General features: G+C 54.1%; 1 protein-coding gene across 6 annotated transcripts in view; it reads right to left on the bottom strand.

The window, feature by feature from the left end:
- Positions 1 to 1,046: 1,046 nt before the first annotated feature.
- Positions 1,047 to 24,112, bottom strand: part of plch1 (phospholipase C, eta 1) — a 130,607-nt gene continuing 107,541 nt past the window's right edge. For 3 of the 6 annotated variants that reach the window (XM_045220234.1, XM_045220231.1, XM_045220242.1), the window contains 8 exons: positions 23,837 to 23,944; positions 23,533 to 23,657; positions 23,274 to 23,358; positions 9,058 to 9,204; positions 7,940 to 8,019; positions 7,164 to 7,223; positions 5,733 to 6,171; positions 1,047 to 4,877 (listed from right to left, as the gene is read on the bottom strand). In XM_045220234.1, the coding sequence (XP_045076169.1) occupies positions 1,984 to 4,877; positions 5,733 to 6,171; positions 7,164 to 7,223; positions 7,940 to 8,019; positions 9,058 to 9,204; positions 23,274 to 23,358; positions 23,533 to 23,657; positions 23,837 to 23,944 (3,938 nt within the window). In that variant the 3' untranslated portion in view covers positions 1,047 to 1,983. The remainder of the gene's footprint in view (positions 4,878 to 5,732; positions 6,172 to 7,163; positions 7,224 to 7,939; positions 8,020 to 9,057; positions 9,205 to 23,273; positions 23,359 to 23,532; positions 23,658 to 23,836; positions 23,945 to 24,112) is intronic. The other 3 variants (XM_045220239.1, XM_045220245.1, XM_045220246.1) reach the window with 3 other exon arrangements.

The raw sequence follows: 24,112 nt of genomic DNA, 5'->3' as shown, positions 1-24,112 counted from the left end.
CAATACGTTTTTAGTTTTGTGCTGAACCAGCCATAGAAGTACGGAGGGGAGGGGTTGAGGAGGGAGGGTTATGGGGGGTACAAGGACCCGGATTAAAGGGCGTAGTGTGATTAAATCTCCAAAGTAACAGTTTCGAGGATTTAGATGGTCACAGGTGTGATATCTCTCATCTCCATTACTGCTCATTTCACAAGCAATTACATTCCATTATCCCATTATCTACCCATTATCCACACACAGCAAGATACAATAACACAGGCATTGAGGGGGGGGTGTGTGTGTGTGTGTGTGTGTGTGTGTGTGTGTGTGTGTGTGTGTGTGGTGTGTACATACAATGGCAAGAGCAGTTGTATACCTAAACCATTAGCGTGTGTGTGAGACAGCTGGAGAGAAAGACAGTAAAGTATCAAAATATAAAAGAGTGAGAGAAGAGAATAGACAAACACAGAGGACATGTAAACAAACAGACACAATTGCTGTGTCAAAAGTTTCTGAATTTTATTGCATCGGTAGGAAAATGCTCACATTAATCTTCTGAGCGACCATACAAAGAAAAGAAGATGGGGGTTTAACACTTAAAAGGAGAATAAAATCGTGCAGCCTGATCCAGCCCAAAAGCCGTATCCACCTTTTCCAGTGTGTTTCTGTTCTTGTAAACATTTCTCAGAAAAAGAAAAAATGTAATAACCAGACCCAACTTTTTTTGTTGCTTTCTCTTGCAGTCTGTGTTAAAGTAATTCTAAAAATAAAAGCATTTCAACTCAAAAAGTTTAACATATGTGATAGTGTTTAAAATCTTAGAAAGCGAGAAGTCTGAGCAAGCAAGACTATGTACTGTATTGTACTGTCTATGTACTGTATTGTACTGTAATGTACTGTCTATGTACTATATTGTACTGTCTATGTACTATATTGTACTGTCTATGTACTGTATTGTACTGTCTATGTACTGTATTGAACTGTAGTGTACTGTCTATGTACTGTATTGTACTGTATATGTACTGTCTATGTACTGTACTGTACTGTATTGTCTATGTACTGTATTGTACTGTCTATGTACTGTAATGTAAGGTTAAATAAATGTAAGGTTAAATAAAGGTGAAATAAAATAAAAAAAATGTACCGTAATGTACTGTCTATGTACTATATTGTACTGTCTATGTACTGTATTGCATCCAATCCCACTATTACTTGTTCTATACAAAGATAGTAGTGCACTGTGATGTCTATAGATCGATGCATAGTCATGCTGGTCCACGTTTAACATGCAGAAAACAGCTGTACTGTCTACTAAATAGCAACACTGTCAGTTAAAAACGAATGTACAGTAGAATATTTACAAACAACACAAACATAGAGAACACTTAGAGGAGAAGGAAGACTTGAGGAGGATCTCGGATGAAACAGATCCCTTCCCTTAAAAGTGCCCCCCCATTGGGCATACACTGGTTGAATCAACGTTGTTTCCACGTCATTTTAACGAAGTTACATGGAACCAACGTGGAATAGACGTTGAATTGACGTCTGTGCCCAGCGGGCCTCTGATAATACTAATACATATTTTAAATGAACAAAGACCAAGACAACACTTCCCTTCAGATTAAAACACATTTGGAAAGTTTCCTATTTTCTGCTTCATTGTAGGTGAAGTTAGCTTGAACAGGAAGTAGAATTACAGGATCAGGCAGGACAGGAAACGGGTACAATCAAAGTAGGAAGTAGTTTTACAGTCTGTTCCAAACTACATTTACAGAACATTCTGATCAGGACATGGACTTAAAGAAGATCAGAAACCATTTTCACATTTACAGACAAAATGTCAGACCCAATCAGGTAGTTGACTTTATATCTGGAAGCATTATTGGACAGCCCAACCAGAATTATTTTTTAGTTTTTTTCTCAGTTGTAAGCAGGAAGCTGATTTTCTGTGTTCTGGAAGTACATTATACATCATTCTATGTAGGTGATAACCAGGAAGTGGGTTCAGAGTCTGAGCAGGAAGTAGACCTCAGGTTGTGATTGTATACAGGAGTCTGTGGGCAGCAGAGAGTCATCATGATAATGATCACCATAGTGATATCCGTAACCCAGTGTGGTGCACGCCCCCTCAGGCAGCCCCCTGTCCTCCAGCTGGTCCAGGTAGCCTGCTATGTAGGAGCCTGTGGAGTGTCTGTTAGCTGGGGGTTTCTGGCCTGCTGCTGCTTTAGTACGCAGCACTACCCCTCCCACACTGGAGGGGGCGCTCATTCCCCGGGACTTCAGAACCTCCTGCTGCCGCTCTCGAGCGCGGTTGTTGATGTGACGCACACGGCTCTGGCTCCGAGAGGAGAGGCGGCGGGAAAGGAGGGGGGGAGAGTCCTCCTGAGTGTCGGGGACAAAGTTTGTGGGGGGAGAGGGGCGTGATGGGGGAATGAAGGGTTTGGGGGGTATCTGTAACTGAGGTAACTGGGGCAGCTGGGGAGACTGGGGTCTGTCCCGGTCTCTGTCATCCCCCTCCAGGGTGACTAGTTTGCGGAGCTGCTCAGTGAGGGGGTCTGCAGACTGCAGCCGTTGGGACAGACCCCCCAGGCCCCTCATCCTCCTCCGCTCCTTCATACTGGGGGTGATGAAGCTGCGGCTGATGATGTTGTACTTGCTGTGGAAGTTGCAGGAGATGTCCTCTGATGTCAGGTCACCCAGAGACTTGGACTTGCAGGGGCCGGGGGCTGTGGGTGGTCTGGGGATAGGTAGAGGAGGGACAAGGGTGGGGCCCAAGAGGGGCAGTGATGGGGGGCCAGATCGGGGTTGGAGCTGGGGCAGAGGTTGGGTATGTGATTGGGGTTGGGCCTGGGGCAGAGGCTGGGTCTGTGATTGGGGTTGGGCCTGGGGCAGAGGCTGGGTCTGTGATTGGGGTTGGGCCTGGGGCAGAGGCTGGGTATGTGATTGGGGTTGGTCCTGGGGCAGAGGCTGGGTATGTGATTGGGGCTGGGGTTGCGGATGGGTGGAGGCAGTGGAGGGCCTAAAGCAGTTGTAATCTAGCTGGCTGTAGGCCACATCACAGTCTGAGATGGGGGAGTACAGGCCTCTGTCTCTGGGGAGGCTAACAGACCTTGAACCAGACATACTAGACAGACCAGGCAGACACTCTGAGGAGGACAACCCATTCTGGAAGCAGGCTGACACTTCACCCTGACCCTGACCTTCCCCTGTCCCACCCTGGTAGCCCCTGGTCTGGGGCTGGGTGGGACCACCCTGGTAGCCCCTGGTCTGGGGCTGGGTGGGACCACCCTGGTAGCCCCTGGTCTGGGGCTGGGTGGGACCACTGTAGCTGTGCTGCTGGGTGTAGGCTCTGGTAATGTCTCTGCTGTTCTCAAAGGAGAGCTCAGCCCTGCTGAGGGTGGAGGGGTGGCTGTTCAGGAGGAGGGGGCTGGGGTTAGGGGGCCTTTTGAAGAGGGAGGGCTGGGTTTGAGGGGTGATTGATGGGGTGTGGCGAGGGGAGGGCTGTTTAAGGGGGGAAGGACACTGGGAGGGCTGGAGTTGGGGTGCATACCGGGGAGAGGGGTGTAGTTGGGTAAGCTGGCTTTGGGGAGCGGCGTATCGTTTGGTTGGGCTGGTAGCGACCCAGGTGCAGTTGTGTCTTGGTAAGGTCAAGGTCATCTCAAGTGGATCCTCGTCCACGTTAATCTCCACCTCCATCAGACTACTTTCTGCTGACCCCTGGCACAACAGCAACCGGTCAGACACTGTGCTGTTGACAGACGGGCACCTGTAACCCCACGACAACCCCCACTCTCCCCCTGACCCCAGCCCTGTAGGATCACACACACCCCTATAGCCCTGTCCTGTCTCCTCCACTATACCCCTCGGTGAGCCCACCCAGCTGCCGTTGGCCTCTGTCCCCAGGCGAGGAGGCACCTTGGCTGGGGAGGGCTCCAGGCTTCCCATGGGTGTGCTCTCCTCAGAGTCAGCCTGTATGTTGCCTATGTTCTGCTCCCTCAGGTTGTAGACAAAGACTGGAGACAAGACCTCCTCATCCAGGATGGTATAGACCTCCTCCAGCTCCGTGGTCTCAGGACTAGAGAAGAGAAGGGGGTTGTGGGAGGTCTTGGGGTGGGGTGAGAGTAGGTTCTGGTTCGTGTGGTTAAGGGTCTGGCTTGCCTTTCGAGGAGTGATAGGTCCGTTCATTGCCTTGCGGGGGGGGTCTTTATATGGGGTGGTAGAGTCTATGGTGACCTTATAGGGTGTGCTGGAGTCCTGGAGAGCGGGATGGGACAGACAGGACATGACACTGAGGACGTGGGGGTCAGAGTTCGTTGTGAGGTCATTCTGGTCAGCGGTGAGGTCAAACTGGCCAATCAGAGCGGAGATTGAGCCGCAGGTGGTGTCGTTGCCGAGGGATACGGCATCAATGAGTCGTGAGATGGTGCTGTCCTGCAGGGAGACGGGGCTCTGCAGAGCGGACCGGTCCACGTTGAGTGGGGAGAGGGGGGGCACAGAGGAAGAGGGGACAGAGGAAGAAGAAGAGGAGGAAGGTGCTGGGGTGTTTGTTGTACTAAGTAATGTTGTCTCTGGTCTGCTCTCAGTAGGTAAACAGTGTAAACAGTTGCTCTCTGTCTTTGTTGAGCTGCTCAGGTAACACAACGTCCTTTGGCGAGAGGAAATGTCCTCAGCTTTGGTGGGTGGGTTGACTCTGTCCTGTGATTGGTCTTTGGAGTCACCATCTACACTTCCTCCTCCTCGGCCAATGACCAGGTAGGAGGTCTCGTCTAATTGGTCAGGCTCTGTGGTCCTATCCCGTGTGTTGTTGTGATTGGTGGAAACTCTATGTTCAAGGGAGGCGGATGATTCGATGAGGAGTTCCACAGAGCGGGACCTGGGCCGGTCAAAGGGGGACGTTCCTATGTAAAACAGACAAGTTAGACAGTCAGTAAAGGTTCAAACATTTCACAGCCTTACGTAGAACACCAAGCCAACCAACGACTAACTGACACATTCCGTCCAACACGAGCCAATCGCAACACAGAGACGAATGGAATGTACCACCAAATACGACTGTGAGAGGGGGTTGGAGAATGAGGCTGTGCATGTAACAGAAGGAACATCCATTTTTGGGGGGGAACATCCATTTCGGAAGAGATGGTCAAATGAGATCAATTTTGGCAGTTAAAAAAAGGAACATTCTGATTTTGAAATAGTTCTTTTACAAAGTTACATCAGTGGGATGATGTAATACTGGGATGTTTTAGGATGAGGCAACCTTAGGAGGTGTCTTGGTTTACCTGGCGGGATATCCTAGTCAGTTCTCTACTACAGAGAAGCACCACAGAGTGAAAAAGGAACAGAAAAGGTATGTTAAAGTAGTGATTAAAATTTTTATTTTTGGGGGGGAAAAGGACAAGTTAGAAACAAGGCAACGGTTTACATTTCACATAAGACCCATAGCACTGTTTGTTTCAATGAGAGCGCAACACAACCAACGACAACTTCAACTCTAAGCATCATGTCACATATAGCAACAAAGCCAGACAAGAACAGTCGCTCTGCCTTTACAGGTAAGCCTACGGTCATGTATTGCTCGGAGAAATAGGCAATATGATGCTGTAACCTCATTCAAACACAGAAAAAACACTTTGGGTTTCTTGCAATGTTTCTTCTTAGATATCTATTATAACATATTACTTGTTACAGAACATAACGTTTATTATCATGGTTGATGTAAGAGTGTGTGAGGTCTCCAGAGGAGGTCTACCCACCGATGAGTGTGTCTGCCCCCAGGTCAGTCAGCTCCTGGTTGGGGGAGCAGAGGGAGAGCTGTCCCTGCAGTAGTTTCTCCAGGGGCATGGAGATGGGCCTGTGGGTGAGGGGGGCGTGAGGTGGGGGGCGCCTCTCCACCATTACCCTCTCCCGGGACCCCTCCCTCCCAGCCCCTTCCCCAGCCCCCACTCTGTCTTTGCCGTCTGATATGGAGGCCTTGTGGTCCACTACGGAGGCCTTGTGGTCCGATATGGAGGTGGAGGACTCAGCGAGCTTCATCTTGTTTTTTTTGCGACCCTTGGCAGGGGCGCTGGCGGTGCGTCGGAGGAGGTGGTCACTGATAGAGCGTTTCCTGAGGGCTGGACCACAGCTGGTCTCTACTGACGACTTAGATGACCTGTTGAACAAGCCTCTGATGCCTCGCAGCTGACGACCCTGCTGGATGGAGAGAGGGAGGGGAGAGAGAGAGAGAGAGAGAGAGAGAGCGAGAGAGAGCGAGAGAGAGAGAGAGAGAGAGAGAGAGAGAGAGAGAGAGAGAGAGAGAGAGAAGGGGCGAAAGGGAGGGAGAGAGAGGGACATGGAGAGAGATAGGGAGAGAGAGTGAGGGGAGAGAGGGAGGGGGGAGAGAGAGGAATTATGAAGAGATAAGGGTGAGAGAGAAATAGTGTTTAGCATTTTGCATGAAAATATGAATTGCGTGATGCGAGGGAGAAGGTTGATAAGATTTGTCATGCTTTTCAATCACAGTATTCCAACCACAATGCAAACAATACAGACTGAAAACACAGTAACAGACTTCACTCTTCACAAAACTAAATGTTTTCAGCAAATCAACACAAATTCTTTACATTCATTCAAATGAGGTGCAGAGCTGTCATTGCCCCTCCCACCCAGGTTAATCACAGGCAGAACACATTGGGAGAATCTTAATTGTATTTCCTCGCCTCTCCTTGTCTCCTTCTCAAAACCCATTGGATGAGAACGTCAGAGGTCCCTGCCCTCTCACCTTCTCATCCAATCGGTCTCGAGAAGGAGGCGATGAGAGAGCACGTGGGGAATTGAGATTTCCCCTGGCCAATGACTTCACATGTCATGACAAAGACATGCCCATAGATGGCACTATAGCATCCCAGTAACTACTAACCACAGTTTAACAACCCTCTCTCGCAATCCATGCACATATTCCCTATTTTTACCATTATCTGTGTAGTTAGTAACGCCATGAGCTCTGATTTCATTAACCAAATAATTACTGACAGAAAATGTATAGAAAATCACCTAACAAGAAAACACATTCACAATACACACAATATACCAATCTTTGATGTAGCATACATTCAGAAATAATCTGAAACCATACACACTCCATCACCCACACAGAGTAGAAACCGTACAGATGCCATGCAGCACACAGAATCTACCCAGGATACCTTGTTGGCTCCTAGAAAGTGCATTATGGTAAAGCTGGGGTTCAGGACGAGTGGACTCCACTGGAAAGGAAGTGTGTATCAGCTTAGTTTGGGAGACTTAAATAAATGAAAATTAACTGTCAAAAATATGTATATGTAGAAGCTGAAACTGATGATTGCCCTTCAGACCACTACTTCTCTATAGGGTCAGAGTAGCAGTAACCTGGTCCCAGATCTGTTTGTGCTCTGTCTATTCCGTTGGCATTTTCAAGCTAAATCATATTTTGCATGAAAATTCCATAAGGAGTTGGCTAGAGAGCAGAAACAGACTGGTACCCAGGCTATATTAAAGAGACCAGAAACAGACTGGTACCCAGGCTATATTAAAGAGACCAGAAATAGACTGGTACCCAGGCTATATTAAAGAGACCAGAAATAGACTGCAACCCAGGCTATATTAAAGAGACCAGAAACAGACTGGTCCCCAGGCAATATTAAAGAGACCAGAAATAGACTGGCACCCAGGCTATATTAAAGAGACCAGAAACAGACTGGTACCAAGGCTATATTAAAGAGACCAGAAATAGACTGGCACCCAGGCTATATTAAAGAGACCAGAAACAGACTGGTACCCAGGCTATATTAAAGAGACCAGAAACAGACTGCTACCCAGGCTATATTAAATAGACCAGGAATAGACTGCTACCCAGGCTTCATATTGAAGGGTTATCTCACTGTAATGTACTGTACCTACCTTCACATAGAAGGGTTATCTCACTGTAATGTACTGCACCTACCTTCCCATAGATGTCATGAACTGATACATGGATAAAGATAGATGCCTCAGTCAACCCCTCCAAGTACACATGTCTATAACCTGCGGAGAGAGAGAGAGAGAGAGAGAGAGAGAGAGAGAGAGAGAGAGAGAGAGAGAGAGAGAGAGAGAGAGAGAGAGAGAGAGAGAGACAGAGAGACAGAGAGAGAGACAGAGAGAGAGAGAGGAGAGAGAGAGAGAGAGAGAGAGAGAGAGAGAGAGAGAGAGAGAGAGAGAGAGAGAGAGAGAAAACAGAGAGACAGAGACAGAGAGACAGAGAGAGAGAGAGAGAGAGAGACAGAGAGAGAGAGACAGAGAGAGAGCAGCAGAGAGAGAGAGAGAGAGAGAGAGAGAGAGAGCGAGAGAGAGAGAGAGAGACAGAGAGAGAGAGAGAGAGAGAGAGAGAGAGAGAGAGAGAGAGACAGAGAGACGAGAGAGAGAGAGAGAGAGACAGAGAGACAGAGAGAGGGAGAGAGAGAGAGAAGAGAGAGAGAGAGAGAGAGAGAGAGAGAGAGAGACAGAGAGACAGAGAGAGGGAGAGAGAGAGAGAGAGAGAGAGAGAGAGAGAGACAGAGAGACAGAGAGAGAGAGAGAGAGAGAGAGAGAGAGACAGAGAGACAGAGAGAGAGAGAGAGAGAGAGAGAGAGAGAGAGAGAGAGACAGAGAGACAGAGAGAGAGAGAGAGAGAGAGAGAGAGAGAGAGAGAGAGAGAGAGAGAGAGGGGGGTAAAAGGGGAAGATGGTTGAATTCTCTAGTATGTCCTCTCATTACCTGGAGGAGAGTTCAGGGACAGCTCTGTCACAGACAAGACAGATGTGTGAGTGGACCAGAGTAACCAGTCAGCCTCAGGTCCATGTATCATGTTTCACAAGAGAAGATGCTGTTGCCTATATATACAGGCACTTCCAATGCCATGGAGTTGATCCAAAGTGACATGATACACAAGGCAGTGATAATGTTCAGGGTCATTCATTAAAGACAACCTGCTGGACCTGGGCTTCTACAGTACTGAATGTTCTTTCCCTTTATTCAAACAAAACTACAGGCAAGCTACACATCCACACACACACACACACACACACACACACACACACACCTCACCTGGCATCAAGCTGCTGAAGGCTACAGTCCTCTGGCCCACGAAGTCCCGTCCGATGGGGTCATGGTCCCAGACGAGGAAACGCACCAGAGCCACCTCCGCCATGTGGAGGGTAAAGGACAGGTTCTCCTCCCACACAGGGTTAAAACCTGGACAACACACACCGTGTCAGAGTACACACACCCACACACACACACACACACACACCCACCCACCCACCCACACACACACACACACACACACACACACACACACACACACACACACACACACACACACACACACACACACACACACACACACACACACACACACACACACACAACAGGATCTAACAAACTGAGAGACAAATACAACATTGATTCAAACTCCAAGTGTGTTTGGCCCAGTACTGCCCTGTTGCCTGTCATCTATGGTGTGTTTAGCCCAGTACTGCCCTGTTGCCTGTCATCTATGGTGTGTTTAGCCCAGTACTGCCCTGTTGCCTGTCATCTATGGTGTGTTTAGCCCAGTGCTGCCCTGTTGCCTGTCATCTATGGTGTGTTTGGCCCAGTGCTGCCTTGTTGCCTGTCAACTATGGTGTGTTTAGCCCAGTGCTGCCCTGTTGCCTGTCATCTATGGTGTGTTTAGCCCAGTGCTGCCCTGTTGCCTGCCATCTATGGTGTGTTTGGCCCAATAATGCCCTGTTGCCTGCCATCTATGGTCTGTTTGGCCCAATACTGCCCTGTTGCCTGCCATCTATGGTGTGTTTATTCCAGTGCTGCCCTGTTGCCTGCCATCTATGGTGAGTTTGGCCCAGTACTGCCCTGTTGCCTGCCATCTATGGTGTGTTTGGCCCAGTGCTGCCCTGTTGCCTGCCATCTATGGTGTGTTTGGCCCAGTGCTGCCCTGTTGCCTGCCATCTGTGGTGTGTTTGGCCCAGTGCTGCCCTGTTGCATGCCATCTATGGTGAGTTTGGCACAGTACTGCCCTGTTGCCTGCCATCTATGGTGAGTTTGGCCCAGTACTGCCCTGTTGCCTGCCATCTATGGTGTGTTTGGTCTAGTGCTTCCCTGTTGCCTGCCATCTGTGGTGTGTTTGGCCCAGTACTGCCCTGTTGCAAGCCATCTATGGTGAGTTTGGCACAGTACTGCCCTGTTGCCTGCCATCTATGGTGAGTTTGGCCCAGTACTGCCCTGTTAACTGCCATCTGTGGTGTGTTTGGCCCAGTACTGCCCTGTTGCCTGCCATCTATGTTGTGTTTGGTCTAGTGCTGTCCTGTTGCCTGCCATCTGTGGTGTGTTTGGCCCAGTACTGCCCTGTTGCTTGCCATCTGTGGTGTGTTTGGTCCAGTACTACCCTGTTGCCTGCCATCTATGGTGTGTTTGGCCCAGTACTGCCATCTATGGTGTGTTTGGCCCAGTACTGCCTTGTTGCCTGCCATCTATGGTGAGTTTGGCCCAGTACTGCCCTGTTGCCTGCCATCTATGATGTGTTTGGCCCAGTGCTGCCATGCTGCCTGCCATCTGTGGTGTGTTTGGCCCAGTACTGCCCTGTTGCCTGCCATCTATGGTGTGTTTGGCCCAGTGCTGCCCTGTTGCCTGCCATCTATGGTGTGTTTGGCCCAATGCTGCCCTGTTGCCTGCCATCTGTGGTGTGTTTGGCCCAGTACTGCCCTGTTGCCTGCCATCTATGGTGTATTTGGCCCAGTGCTGCCCTGTTGCCTGCCATCTGTTGTGTGTTTGGCCCAGTGCTGCCCTGTTGCCTGCCATCTGTGGTGTTTTTGGCCCAGTACTGCCCTGTTGCCTGCCATCTATGGTGTGTTTGGCCCAGTGCTGCCCTGTTGCCTGCCATCTGTGGTGTGTTTGGCCCAGTGCTGGCCTGTTGCATGCCATCTATGTTGAGTTTGGCACAGTACTGCCCTGTTGCCTGCCATCTATGGTGAGTTTGGCACAGTACTGCCCTGTTGCCTGCCATCTATGGTGAGTTTGGCCCAGTACTAACCTGTTGCCTGCCATCTGTGGTGTGTTTGGCCCAGTACTGCCCTGTTGCCTGCCATCTATGGTGTGTTTGGTCTAGTGCTGCCCTGTTGCCTGCCATCTGTGGTGTGTTTGGCCCAGTACTGCCCTGTTGCCTGCCATCTGTGGTGTGTTTGGTCCAGTACTGCCCTGTTGATTGCCGTCTGTGGTGTGTTTGGTCCAGTACTGCCCTGTTGCCTGCCATCTATGGTGTGTTTGGCCCAGTACTGCCATCTATGGTGTGTTTGGCCCAGTACTGCCCTGTTGGCTTCCATCTATGGTGAGTTTGGCCCAGTACTGCCCTGTTGCCTGCCATCTATGATGTGTTTGGCCCAGTGCTGCCATGCTGCCTGCCATCTGTGGTGTGTTTGGCCCAGTACTGCCCTGTTGCCTGCCATCTATGGTGTGGTTGAGCCAATCCTGCCCTGTTGCCTGCCATCTGTGGTGTGTTTGGCCCAGTACTGCCCTGTTGCCTGCCATCTATGGTGTGTTTGGCCCAGTGCTGCCCTGTTGCCTGCCATCTATTGTGTGTTTGGCCCAGTACTGCCCTGTTGCCTGCCATCTATGGTGAGTTTGGCCCAGTACTAACCTGTTGCCTGCCATCTGTGGTGTGTTTGGCCCAGTACTGCCCTGTTGCCTGCCATCTATGGTGTGTTTGGTCTAGTGCTTCCCTGTTGCCTGCCATCTGTGGTGTGTTTGGCCCAGTGCTGCCCTGTTACCTGCCATCTATGGTGTGTTTGGCCCAGTGCTGCCCTGTTGCCTGCCATCTGTGGTGTGTTTGGCCCAGTGCTGCCCTGTTGCATGCCATCTATGGTGAGTTTGGCACAGTGCTGCCCTGTTGCCTGCCATCTATGGTGAGTTTGGCCCAGTACTGCCCTGTTGCCTGCCATCTGTGGTGTGTTTGGCCAGTACTGCCCTGTTGCCTGCCATCTATGGTGTGTTTGGTCTAGTGCTTCCCTGTTGCCTGCCATCTGTGGTGTGTTTGGCCCAGTACTGCCCTGTTGCAAGCCATCTATGGTGAGATTGGCACAGTACTGCCCTGTTGCCTGCCATCTATGGTGAGTTTGGCCCAGTACTGCCCTGTTGCCTGCCATCTGTGGTGTGTTTGGCCCAGTACTGCCCTGTTGCCTGCCATCTATGGTGTGTTTGGTCTAGTGCTGCCCTGTTGCCTGCCATCTGTGGTGTGTTTGGCCCAGTACTGCCCTGTTGCTTGCCATCTGTGGTGTGTTTGGTCCAGTACTGCCCTGTTGCCTGCCATCTATGGTGTGTTTGGCCCAGTACTGCCATCTATGGTGTGTTTGGCCCAGTACTGCCCTGTTGCCTGCCATCTATGGTGTGTTTGGCCCAGTACTGCCCTGTTGCCTGCCCTCTATGATGTGTTTGGCCCAGTGCTGCCATGCTGCCTGCCATCTGTGGTGTGTTTGGCCCAGTACTGCCCTGTTGCCTGCCATCTATGGTGTGTTTGGCCCAGTGCTGCCCTGTTGCCTGCCATCTATGGTGTGATTGGCCCAATGCTGCCCTGTTGCCTGCAATCTATGGTGTATTTGGCCCAGTGCTGCCCTGTTGCCTGCCATCTGTTGTGTGTTTGGCCCAGTGCTGCCCTGTTGCCTGCCATCTGTGGTGTTTTTGGCCCAGTACTGCCCTGTTGCCTGCCATCTATGGTGTGTTTGGCCCAGTGCTGCCCTGTTGCCTGCCATCTGTGGTGTGTTTGGCCCAGTGCTGGCCTGTTGCATGCCATCTATGTTGAGTTTGGCACAGTACTGCCCTGTTGCCTGCCATCTATGGTGAGTTTGGCACAGTACTGCCCTGTTGCCTGCCATCTATGGTGAGTTTGGCCCTGTACTAACCTGTTGCCTGCCATCTGTGGTGTGTTTGGCCCAGTACTGCCCTGTTGCCTGCCATCTATGGTGTGTTTGGTCTAGTGCTGCCCTGTTGCCTGCCATCTGTGGTGTGTTTGGCCCAGTACTGCCCTGTTGCTTGCCATCTGTGGTGTGTTTGGTCCAGTACTGCCCTGTTGCCTGCCATCTATGGTGTGTTTGGCCCAGTACTGCCATCTATGGTGTGTTTGGCCCAGTACTGCCCTGTTGCCTGCCATCTATGGTGAGTTTGGCCCAGTACTGCCCTGTTGCCTGCCCTCTATGATGTGTTTGGCCCAGTGCTGCCATGCTGCCTGCCATCTGTGGTGTGTTTGGCCCAGTACTGCCCTGTTGCCTGCCATCTATGGTGTGTTTGGCCCAGTGCTGCCCTGTTGCCTGCCATCTATGGTGTGTTTGGTCCAATGCTGCCCTGTTGCCTGCCATCTATGGTGTATTTGGCCCAGTGCTGCCCTGTTGCCTGCCATATGTTGTGTGTTTGGCCCAGTGCTGCCCTGTTGCCTGCCATCTGTGGTGTTTTTGGCCCAGTACTGCCCTGTTGCCTGCCATCTATGGTGTGTTTGGCCCAGTGCTGCCCTGTTGCCTGCCATCTGTGGTGTGTTTGGCCCAGTGCTGGCCTGTTGCATGCCATCTATGTTGAGTTTGGCACAGTACTGCCCTGTTGCCTGCCATCTATGGTGAGTTTGGCACAGTACTGCCCTGTTGCCTGCCATCTATGGTGAGTTTGGCCCAGTACTAACCTGTTGCCTGCCATCTGTGGTGTGTTTGGCCCAGTACTGCCCTGTTGCCTGCCATCTATGGTGTGTTTGGTCTAGTGCTGCCCTGTTGCCTGCCATCTGTGGTGTGTTTGGTCTAGTGCTGCGCTGTTGCCTGCCATCTGTGGTGTGTTTGGTCCAGTACTGCCCTGTTGATTGCCGTCTGTGGTGTGTTTGGTCCAGTACTGCCCTGTTGCCTGCCATCTATGGTGTGTTTGGCCCAGTACTGCCCTGTTGCCTGCCATCTATGGTGAGTTTGGCCCAGTACTGCCCTGTTGCCTGCCATCTATGATGTGTTTGGCCCAGTGCTGCCATGCTGCCTGCCATCTGTGGTGTGTTTGGCCCAGTACTGCCCTGTTGCCTGCCATCTATGGTGTGGTTGGCCCAGTCCTGCCCTGTTGCCTGCCATCTGTGGTGTGTTTGGCCCAGTACTGCCCTGTTGCCTGCCATCTATGGTGTGTTTGGCCCAGTGCTGCCCTGTTGCCTGCCATCTATTGTGTGTTTGGCCCAGTACTGCCCTGTTGCCTGCCATCTATGGTGAGTTTGGCCCAGTACTAACCTGTTGCCTGCCATCTGTGGTGTGTTTGGCCCAGTACTGCCCTGTTGCCTGCCATCTATGGTGTGTTTGGTCTAGTGCTGCCCTGTTGCCTGCCATCTGTGGTGTGTTTGGCCCAGTACTGCCCTGTTGATTGCCGTCTGTGGTGTGTTTGGTCCAGTACTGCCCTGTTGCCTGCCATCTATGGTGTGTTTGGCCCAGTACTGCCATCTATTGTGTGTTTGGCCCAGTACTGCCCTGTTGCCTGCCATCTATGGTGAGTTTGGCCCAGTACTGCCCTGTTGCCTGCCATCTATGATGTGTTTGGCCCAGTGCTGCCATGCTGCCTGCCATCTGTGGTGTGTTTGGCCCAGTACTGCCCTGTTGCCTGCCATCTATGGTGTGGTTGGCCCAGTCCTGCCCTGTTGCCTGCCATCTGTGGTGTGTTTGGCCCAGTACTGCCCTGTTGCCTGCCATCTATGGTGTGTTTGGCCCAGTGCTGCCCTGTTGCCTGCCATCTATTGTGTGTTTGGCCCAGTGCTGCCCTGTTGCCTGCCATCTGTTGTGTGTTTGGCCCAGTACTGCCCTGTTGCCTGCCATCTATGGTGTGTTTGGCCCAGTGCTGCCCTGTTGCCTGCCATCTATGGTGTGTTTGGCTCAGTACTGCCCTGTTGCCTGCCATCTATTTTTAGAACAGATGACTGGTACTGGGTGAGAGGAGAGGTCAGGTGACAGTCACAATTACTCGGTCTAGGAATCAGCAGGGAGATGGAGGAGGGTTCAGCAGGGGGAGAGAGGAGGGTTCAGCAGGGGGAGAGAGGAGGGTTCAGTAGGGGGGAGAATGGTTCAGCAGGGGAGAGAGGAGGGTTCAGCAGGGGCAGAGAGGAGGGTTCAGCAGGGGGAGAGAGGAGGGTTCAGCAGGGGAGAGAGGAGGGTTCAACAGGGGGAGAGAGGAGGGTTCAGCAGCGGGAGAGAGGAGGGTTCAGCAGGGGCAGAGAGGAGGATTCAGCAGGGGGAGATATGGGGGTTCAGTAGGGAGAGAGAGGAGGGTTCAGCAGGGTGAGATATGGGGGTTCAGCAGCAGGAGAGAGGAGGGTTCAGCAGGGGCAGATCGGAGGATTCAGCAGGGGGAGAGAGGAGGATTCAGCAGGTGGAGATATGGGGTTCCGTAGGGGGAGAAGGGTTCAGCAGGGGCAGAGAGGAGGGTTCAGCAGGGGCAGAGAGGAGGGTTCAGTAGGGAGAGACAGGAGGGTTCAGCAGGGGCAGAGAGGAGGGTTCAGCAGGGTGAGATATGGGGGTTCAGCAGCAGGAGAGAGGAGGGTTCAGCAGGGGCAGAGAGGAGGGTTCAGCAGGGGGATAGAGGAGGATTCAGCAGGGAGAGATATGGGGGTTCAGTTGGGGGAGAAGGGTTCAGCAGGGGGAGAGAGGAGGGTTCAGCAGGGGTAGAGAGGAGGGTTCAGCAGGGACAGAGAGGAGGGTTTAGCAGGGGGAGATATGGGGGTTCAGTAGGGGAGAGAGGAGGGTTCAGCAGGGGAGAGAGGAGGGTTCAGCAGCGGGAGAGAGGAGGATTAAGCAGGGGAGATATGGGGGTTCAGTAGGGGGAGAGAGGAGGGTTCAGCAGGGGCAGAGAGGAGGGTTCAGCAGGGGCAGTAAGGAGGGTTCAGCAGGGTGAGAGAGGAGGATTCAGCAGGGGGTGATATGGGGGTTCAGTAGGGGGGAGAAGGGTTCAGCAGGGGCAGAGAGGAGGGTTCAACAGGGGGAGAGAGGAGGGTTCAGCAGTGGCAGAGAGGAGGGTTCAGCATGGGGAGAGAGGAGGGTTCAGCAGAGGCAGAGAGGAGGGTTCAGCAGGGGGAGATATGGGGTTCAGTAGGGGGAGAGAGGAGGGTTCAGTAGGGGGAGAGAGGAGGGTTCAGCAGCGGGAGAGAGGAGGGTTAAGCAGGGGGAGATATGGGGGTTCAGTAGGGGGAGAGAGGAGGGTTCAGCAGGGGCAGAGAGGAGAGTTCAGCAGTGGGAGATATTGGGGTTCAGTAGAGGGAGAGAGGAGGGTTCAGCAGGGAGAGAGAGGAGGGTTCAGCAGGGGCAGAGAGGAGGGTTCAGCAGGGGGGGAGAGGAGGATTCAGCAGGGGGAGATATGGGGGGTTCAGTAGGGGCAGAGAGGAGGGTTCAGCAGGGGGAGATATGGGGGTTCAGTAGGGAGAGAGAGGAGGGTTCAGCAGGGGCAGAGAGGAGGGTTTAGCAGGGGGAGATATTAGGGTTCAGTAGAGGGAGAGAGGAGGGTTCAGCAGGGAGAGAGAGGAGGGTTCAGCAGGGGCAGAGAGGAGGGTTCAGCAGGGGGGGAGAGGAGGATTCAGCAGGGGGAGATATGGGGGTTCAGTAGGGGCAGAGAGGAGGGTTCAGCAGGGGGAGATATGGGGGTTCAGTAGGGAGAGAGAGGAGGGTTCAGCAGGGGCAGAGAGGAGGGTTTAGCAGGGGGAGATATGGGGGGTTCAGTAGGGGAGAGAGGAGGGTTCAGCAGGGGCAAAGAGGAGGGTTCAGCAGGGGCAGAGAGGAGGGTTCAGCAGGGGGAGAGAGGAGGATTCAGCAGGGGCAGAGAGGAGGGTTCAGTAGGGGCAGGGAGGAGGGTTCAGCAGGGGGAGATATGGGGGTTCAGTAGGGAGAGAGAGGAGGGTTCAGCAGGGGCAGAGAGGAGGGTTCAGCAGGGGGAGAGAGGAGGGTTCATTAGAGGGAGATATGGGGGTTCAGTAGTGGGAGAGAGGAGGGTTCAGCAGGGGCAGAGAGGAGGGTTCAGCAGGGGAGATATAGGGGTTCAGTAGAGGGAGAGAGGAGGGTTCAGCAGGGAGAGAGAGGAGGGTTCAGCAGGGGCAGAGAGGAGGGTTCAGCAGGGGGAGAGAGGAGGATTCAGCAGGGGGATATATGGCGGTTCAGTAGGGGCAGAGAGGAGGGTTCAGCAGGGGGAGATATGGGGGTTCAGTAGGGAGAGAGAGGAGGGTTCAGCAGGGGCAGAGAGGAGGGTTCAGCAGGGGGTATAATATGGGGGTTCAGCAGGGGGAGAGAGGAGGATTCAGCAGGGGGAGATATGGGGGTTCAGTAGGGGGAGAGAGGAGGATTCAGCAGGGGGAGATATGGGGGTTCAGTAGGGAGAGAGAGGAGGGTTCAGCAGGGTGAGATATGGGGGTTCAGCAGCAGGAGAGAGGAGGGTTCAGCAGGGGCAGAGAGGAGGATTCAGCAGGGGGAGAGAGGAGGATTCAGCAGGTGGAGATATGGGGTTCAGTAGGGGGAGAAGGGTTCAGCAGGGGCAGAGAGGAGGGTTCAGCAGGGGCAGAGAGGAGGGTTCAGCAGGGTGAGATATGGGGGTTCAGCAGCAGGAGAGAGGAGGGTTCAGCAGGGGCAGAGAGGAGGGTTCAGCAGGGGGAGAGAGGAGGATTCAGCAGGGGGAGATATGGGGGTTCAGTAGGGAGAGAGAGGAGGGTTCAGCAGGGGCAGAGAGGAGGGTTTAGCAGGGGGAGATATTAGGGTTCAGTAGAGGGAGAGAGGAGGGTTCAGCAGGGAGAGAGAGGAGGGTTCAGCAGGGGCAGAGAGGAGGGTTCAGCAGGGGGGAGAGGAGGATTCAGCAGGGGAGATATGGGGGTTCAGTAGGGGCAGAGAGGAGGGTTCAGCAGGGGGAGATATGGGGGTTCAGTAGGGAGAGAGAGGAGGGTTCAGCAGGGGCAGAGAGGAGGGTTTAGCAGGGGGAGATATGGGGGTTCAGTAAGGGGAGAGAGGAGGGTTCAGCACGGGCAAAGAGGAGGGTTCAGCAGGGGCAGAGAGGAGGGTTCAGCAGGGGGAGAGAGGAGGATTCAGCAGGGGCAGAGAGGAGGGTTCAGTAGGGGCAGGGAGGAGGGTTCAGCAGGGGAGATATGGGGGTTCAGTAGGGAGAGAGAGGAGGGTTCAGCAGGGGCAGAGAGGAGGGTTCAGCAGGGGGAGAGAGGAGGGTTCATTAGAGGGAGATATGGGGGTTCAGTAGTGGGAGAGAGGAGGGTTCAGCAGGGGCAGAGAGGAGGGTTCAGCAGGGGAGATATAGGGGTTCAGTAGAGGGAGAGAGGAGGGATCAGCAGGGAGAGAGAGGAGAGTTCAGCAGGGGCAGAGAGGAGGGTTCAGCAGGGGGAGAGAGGAGGATTCAGCAGGGGGATATATGGCGGTTCAGTAGGGGCAGAGAGGAGGGTTCAGCAGGGGGAGATATGGGGGTTCAGTAGGGAGAGAGAGGAGGGTTCAGCAGGGGCAGAGAGGAGGGTTCAGCAGGGGGTATAATATGGGGGTTCAGCAGGGGAGAGAGGAGGATTCAGCAGGGGGAGATATGGGGGTTCAGTAGGGGGAGAGAGGAGGATTCAGCAGGGGAGATATGGGGGTTCAGTAGGGAGAGAGAGGAGGGTTCAGCAGGGTGAGATATGGGGGTTCAGCAGCAGGAGAGAGGAGGGTTCAGCAGGGGCAGAGAGGAGGATTCAGCAGGGGAGAGAGGATGATTCAGCAGGTGGAGATATGGGGTTCAGTAGGGGGAGAAGGGTTCAGCAGGGGCAGAGAGGAGGGTTCAGCAGGGGCAGAGAGGAGGGTTCAGCAGGGTGAGATATGGGGGTTCAGCAGCAGGAGAGAGGAGGGTTCAGCAGGGGCAGAGAGGAGGGTTCAGCAGGGGGAGAGAGGAGGATTCAGCAGGGAGAGATATGGGGGTTCAGTTGGGGGAGAAGGGTTCAGCAGGGACAGAGAGGAGGGTTTAGCAGGGGGAGATATGGGGGGTTCAGTAGGGGGAGAGAGGAGGGTTCAGCAGGGGGAGAGAGGAGGGTTCAGCAGCGGGAGAGAGGAGGATTAAGCAGGGGGAGATATGGGGGTTCAGTAGGGGAGAGAGGAGGGTTCAGCAGGGGCAGAGAGGAGGGTTCAGCAGGGGCAGTAAGGAGGGTTCAGCAGGGGTGAGAGAGGAGGATTCAGCAGGGGGGTGATATGGGGGTTCAGTAGGGGGAGAAGGGTTCAGCAGGGGCAGAGAGGAGGGTTCAACAGGGGGAGAGAGGAGGGTTCAGCAGCGGGAGAGAGGAGGGTTAAGCAGGGGGAGATATGGGGGTTCAGTAGGGGGAGAGAGGAGGGTTCAGCAGGGGCAGAGAGGAGAGTTCAGCAGTGGGAGATATTGGGGTTCAGTAGAGGAGAGAGGAGGGTTCAGCAGGGAGAGAGAGGAGGGTTCAGCAGGGGCAGAGAGGAGGATTCAGCAGGGGGAGAGGAGGATTCAGCAGGGGGAGATATGGGGGTTCAGTAGGGGCAGAGAGGAGGGTTCAGCAGGGGGGAAATATGGGGGTTCAGTAGGGAGAGAGAGGAGGGTTCAGCAGGGGCAGAGAGGAGGGTTTAGCAGGGGGAGATATGGGGGGTTCAGTAGGGGGAGAGAGGAGGGTTCAACAGGGGCAGACAGGAGAGTTCAGCAGTGGGAGATATTGGGGTTCAGTAGAGGGAGAGAGGAAGGTTCAGCAGGGAGAGAGAGGAGGGTTCAGCAGGGGCAGATAGGAGGGTTCAGCAGGGGGGGAGAGGAGGATTCAGCAGGGGGAGATATGGGGGTTCAGTAGGGGCAGAGAGGAGGGTTCAGCAGGGGGAGATATGGGGGTTCAGTAGGGAGAGAGAGGAGGGTTCAGCAGGGGCAGAGAGGAGGGTTTAGCAGGGGGAGATATGGGGGTTCAGTAGGGGGAGAGAGGAGGGTTCAGCAGGGGCAAAGAGGAGGGTTCAGCAGGGGCAGAGAGGAGGGTTCAGCAGGGGAGAGAGGAGGATTCAGCAGGGGCAGAGAGGAGGTTTCAGTAGGGGCAGGGAGGAGGGTTCAGCAGGGGGAGATATGGGGGTTCAGTAGGGAGAGAGAGGAGGGTTCAGCAGGGGCAGAGAGGAGGGTTCAGCAGGGGGAGAGAGGAGGGTTCATTAGAGGGAGATATGGGGGTTCAGTAGTGGGAGAGAGGAGGGTTCAGCAGGGGCAGAGAGGAGGGTTCAGCAGGGGGAGATATAGGGGTTCAGTAGAGGGAGAGAGGAGGGATCAGCAGGGAGAGAGAGGAGGGTTCAGCAGGGGCAGAGAGGAGGGTTCAGCAGGGGGAGAGAGGAGGATTCAGCAGGGGGATATATGGGGGTTCAGTAGGGGCAGAGAGGAGGGTTCAGCAGGGGGAGATATGGGGGTTCAGTAGGGAGAGAGAGGAGGGTTCAGCAGGGGCAGAGAGGAGGGTTCAGCAGGGGGTATAATATGGGGGTTCAGCAGGGGAGAGAGGAGGATTCAGCAGGGGGAGATATGGGAGTTCAGTAGGGGAGAGAGGAGGATTCAGCAGGGGGAGATATGGGGGTTCAGTAGGGGGAGATATGGGGGTTCAGTAGGGAGAGAGAGGAGGGTTCAGCAGGGGGAGATATGGGGGTTCAGCAGGGGGAGAGAGGAGGATTCAGCAGGGGGAGATATGGGGGTTCAGTAGCGGGAGAGAGGAGGGTTCAGCAGGGGCAGAGAGGAGGGTTCAGCAGAGGGAGATATGGGGGTTCAGTAGGGAGAGAGAGGAGGGTTCAGCAGGGGCAGAGAGGAGGGTTTAGCAGGGGGAGATATTGGGGTTCAGTAGGGGGAGAGAGGAGGGTTCAGCAGGGGCAGAGAGGAGGGTTCAGCAGGGGCAGAGAGGAGGGTTCAGCAGGGGGAGAGAGGAGGATTCAGCAGGGGGAGATATGGGGGTTCAGTAGGGGCAGAGAGGAGGGTTCAGCAGGGGGAGATATGGGGGTTCAGTAGGGAGAGAGGGGGGTTCAGCAGGGGCAGAGAGGAGGGTTCAGCAGGGGGAGAGAGGAGGGTTCAGCAGAGAGAGATATGGGGGTTCAGTAGTGGGAGAGAGGAGGGTTCAGCAGGGGCAGAGAGGGGGTTCAGCAGGGGGAGATATGGGGGTTCAGTAGAGGGAGAGAGGAGGGTTCAGCAGGGAGAGAGAGGAGGGTTCAGCAGGGGCAGAGAGGAGGGTTCAGCAGGGGGAGAGAGGAGGATTCAGCAGGGGGATATATGGGGGTTCAGTAGGCGCAGAGAGGAGGGTTCAGCAGGGGGAGATATGGGGGTTCAGTAGGGGGAGAGAGGAGGGTTCACCAGGGGGAGAGAGGAGGGTTCAGCAGCGGGAGAGAGGAGGATTAAGCAGGGGGAGATATGGGGGTTCAGTAGGGGGAGAGAGGAGGGTTCAGCAGGGGCAGAGAGGAGGGTTCAGCAGGGGCAGTAAGGAGGGTTCAGCAGGGGGAGAGAGGAGGATTCAGCAGGGGGTGATATGGGGGTTCAGTGGGGGGAGAAGGGTTCAGCAGGGGCAGAGAGGAGGGTTCAACAGGGGGAGAGAGGAGGGTTCAGCAGTGGCAGAGAGGAGGGTTCAGCATGGGGAGAGAGGAGGGTTCAGCAGAGGCAGAGAGGAGGGTTCAGCAGGGGGAGATATGGGGTTCAGTAGGGGGAGAGAGGAGGGTTCAGCAGCGGGAGAGAGGAGGGTTAAGCAGGGGGAGATATGGGGGGTTCAGTAGGGGGAGAGAGGAGGGTTCAGCAGGGGTAGAGAGGAGGGTTCAGCAGGGGGAGAGAGGAGGGTTCAGCAGAGGGATATATGGGGGTTCAGTAGGGGGAGAGAGGAGGGTTCAGCAGGGGCAGAGAGGAGAGTTCAGCAGTGGGAGATATTGGGGTTCAGTAGAGGGAGAGAGGAGGGTTCAGCAGGGAGAGAGAGGAGGGTTCAGCAGGGACAGAGAGGAGGGTTCAGCAGGGGGGGAGAGGAGGATTCAGCAGGGGGAGATATGGGGGTTCAGTAGGGGCAGAGAGGAGGGTTCAGCAGGGGGAGATATGGGGGTTCAGTAGGGAGAGAGAGGAGGGTTCAGCAGGGGCAGAGAGGAGGGTTTAGCAGGGGGAGATATGGGGGGTTCAGTAGGGGGAGAGAGGAGGGTTCAGCAGGGAGAGAGAGGAGGGTTCAGCAGGGGCAGAGAGGAGGGTTCAGCAGGGGGAGAGAGGAGGATTCAGCAGGGGGATATATGGGGGGTTCAGTAGGGGCAGAGAGGAGGGTTCAGCAGGGGGAGATATGGGGGTTCAGTAGGGAGAGAGAGGAGGGTTCAGCAGGGGCAGAGAGGAGGGTTCAGCAGGGGGTATAATATGGGGGTTCAGCAGGGGGAGAGAGGAGGATTCAGCAGGGGGAGATATGGGGGTTCAGTAGGGGGAGAGAGGAGGATTCAGCAGGGGGAGATATGGGGGTTCAGTAGGGGGAGATATGGGGGTTCAGTAGGGAGAGAGAGGAGGGTTCAGCAGGGGGAGATATGGGGTTTCAGCAGGGGGAGAGAGGAGGATTCAGCAGGGGGAGATATGGGGGTTCAGTAGGGGAGAGAGGAGGGTTCAGCAGGGGCAGAGAGGAGGGTTCAGCAGGGGCAGAGAGGAGGGTTCAGCAGAGGTAGATATGGGGGTTCAGTAGGGGGAGAGAGGAGTGTTCAGCAGGGGAGATATGGGGGGTTCAGTAGGGGGAGAGAGGAGTGTTCAGCAGGGGGAGATATGGGGGTTCAGCAGGGGGAGAGAGGAGGATTCAGCAGGGGGAGATATGGGGGTTCAGTGGGGGGAGAGAGGAGGATTCAGCAGGGGGAGATATGGGGGTTCAGTAGGGGGAGAGAGGAGGGTTCAGCAGGGGCAGATAGGAGGGTTCAGCAGGGGGAGATATGGGGGTTCAGCAGGGGGAGAGAGGAGGGTTCAGCAGGGGCAGAGAGGAGGGTTCAGCAGGGGGAGATATGGGGGTTCAGTAGGGGGAGAGAGGTGGGTTCAGCAGGGGCAGAGAGGAGGGTTCAGCAGGGGCAGAGAGGAGGGTTCAGCAGGGGAGATATGGGGGTTCAGTAGGGGGAGAGAGGTTTGTTCAGCAGGGGGAGATATGGGGGTTCAGTAGGGGCAGAGAGGAGGATTCAGTAGGGAAAGATTATAGATCTCTGGAGGTGATGGTAGTACTATTAGATCACTGTGTGGAGGCATGGTGGGGAGACGAGTTGACTGAATGTCATATCTGTTTCTATGGACGAGTGGTGTGTCTGTATGATACATTATATAGTGTGTGTGTGTTTTACCGTTGTCGTCCACTACTCGTGTCTGCCTCTTGCAGCAGTCCACTGGCAGGCCAATGATCTCCACCTCTACAAATGGGTCAATGATCTGAAGCAGAAGAGGGAAAACAGAGTTACAGCAGCTTAGCAACACTATGCTAACGGGTGGCAACACACGTATAACCCATAGAGGTTATTGAGCAAACTATCCATTATGTTGGCAGAAAATGATTTAGTGTGTGTGAGCATGCATGCGTGTGTGCCTGTGTGTATGTGTGTGTACCTCTCCACGGTCTCCCAGCATAGAGTCTGGTGGTTTGGGAAGCTGCTGTCCGCTGATGATCTTCAGTACCAGCTGTTTGTTGGGGTAGGCAGGGAGGGGGTCGTCACAGAATGGGTTGAACGAGCCTGGAGCATTAAAACAACCAATCAGCAAATACACCCCTCATTTTGCTGTGTGTGTGTGTGTGTGTGTGTGTGTGTGTGTGTGTGTGTGTGTGTGTGTGTGTGTGTGTGCGTGTGTGTGTGTGTGTGTGTGCGTGTGTGCGTGTGTGCGTGTGTGTGTGTGTGTGTGTGTGTATCAGTACCTTTACACATGGGTGGAGGTTTGAGGACGTAGCCACTGCCACCGTTCACCATGAACTTGGCTCTGTTCAGCTGCATCATCCGGCCCTCTGTCTGGTAGTTCAGAGCCACTGAGGAAAACACATTCAGGACACATTTAACTGTCTGTTCATCCTCTGACCAAACACACACAGGGGTTCTGTCTGTGTGTCCATGGGGACAGGGAGGCGTGGTGAAGCATCGGGCCCAACAGAGGGCACAGAGAGAAAGAGAGACTGGGTCAGTGGTCAGGAGGGCTG

The sequence above is a fragment of the Coregonus clupeaformis genome, chromosome 6 (assembly GCF_020615455.1).
Source record: "Coregonus clupeaformis isolate EN_2021a chromosome 6, ASM2061545v1, whole genome shotgun sequence".
NCBI classification, from domain to species: domain Eukaryota; kingdom Metazoa; phylum Chordata; class Actinopteri; order Salmoniformes; family Salmonidae; genus Coregonus; species Coregonus clupeaformis.
This window is presented reverse-complemented; position numbering and strand designations above follow the sequence as displayed.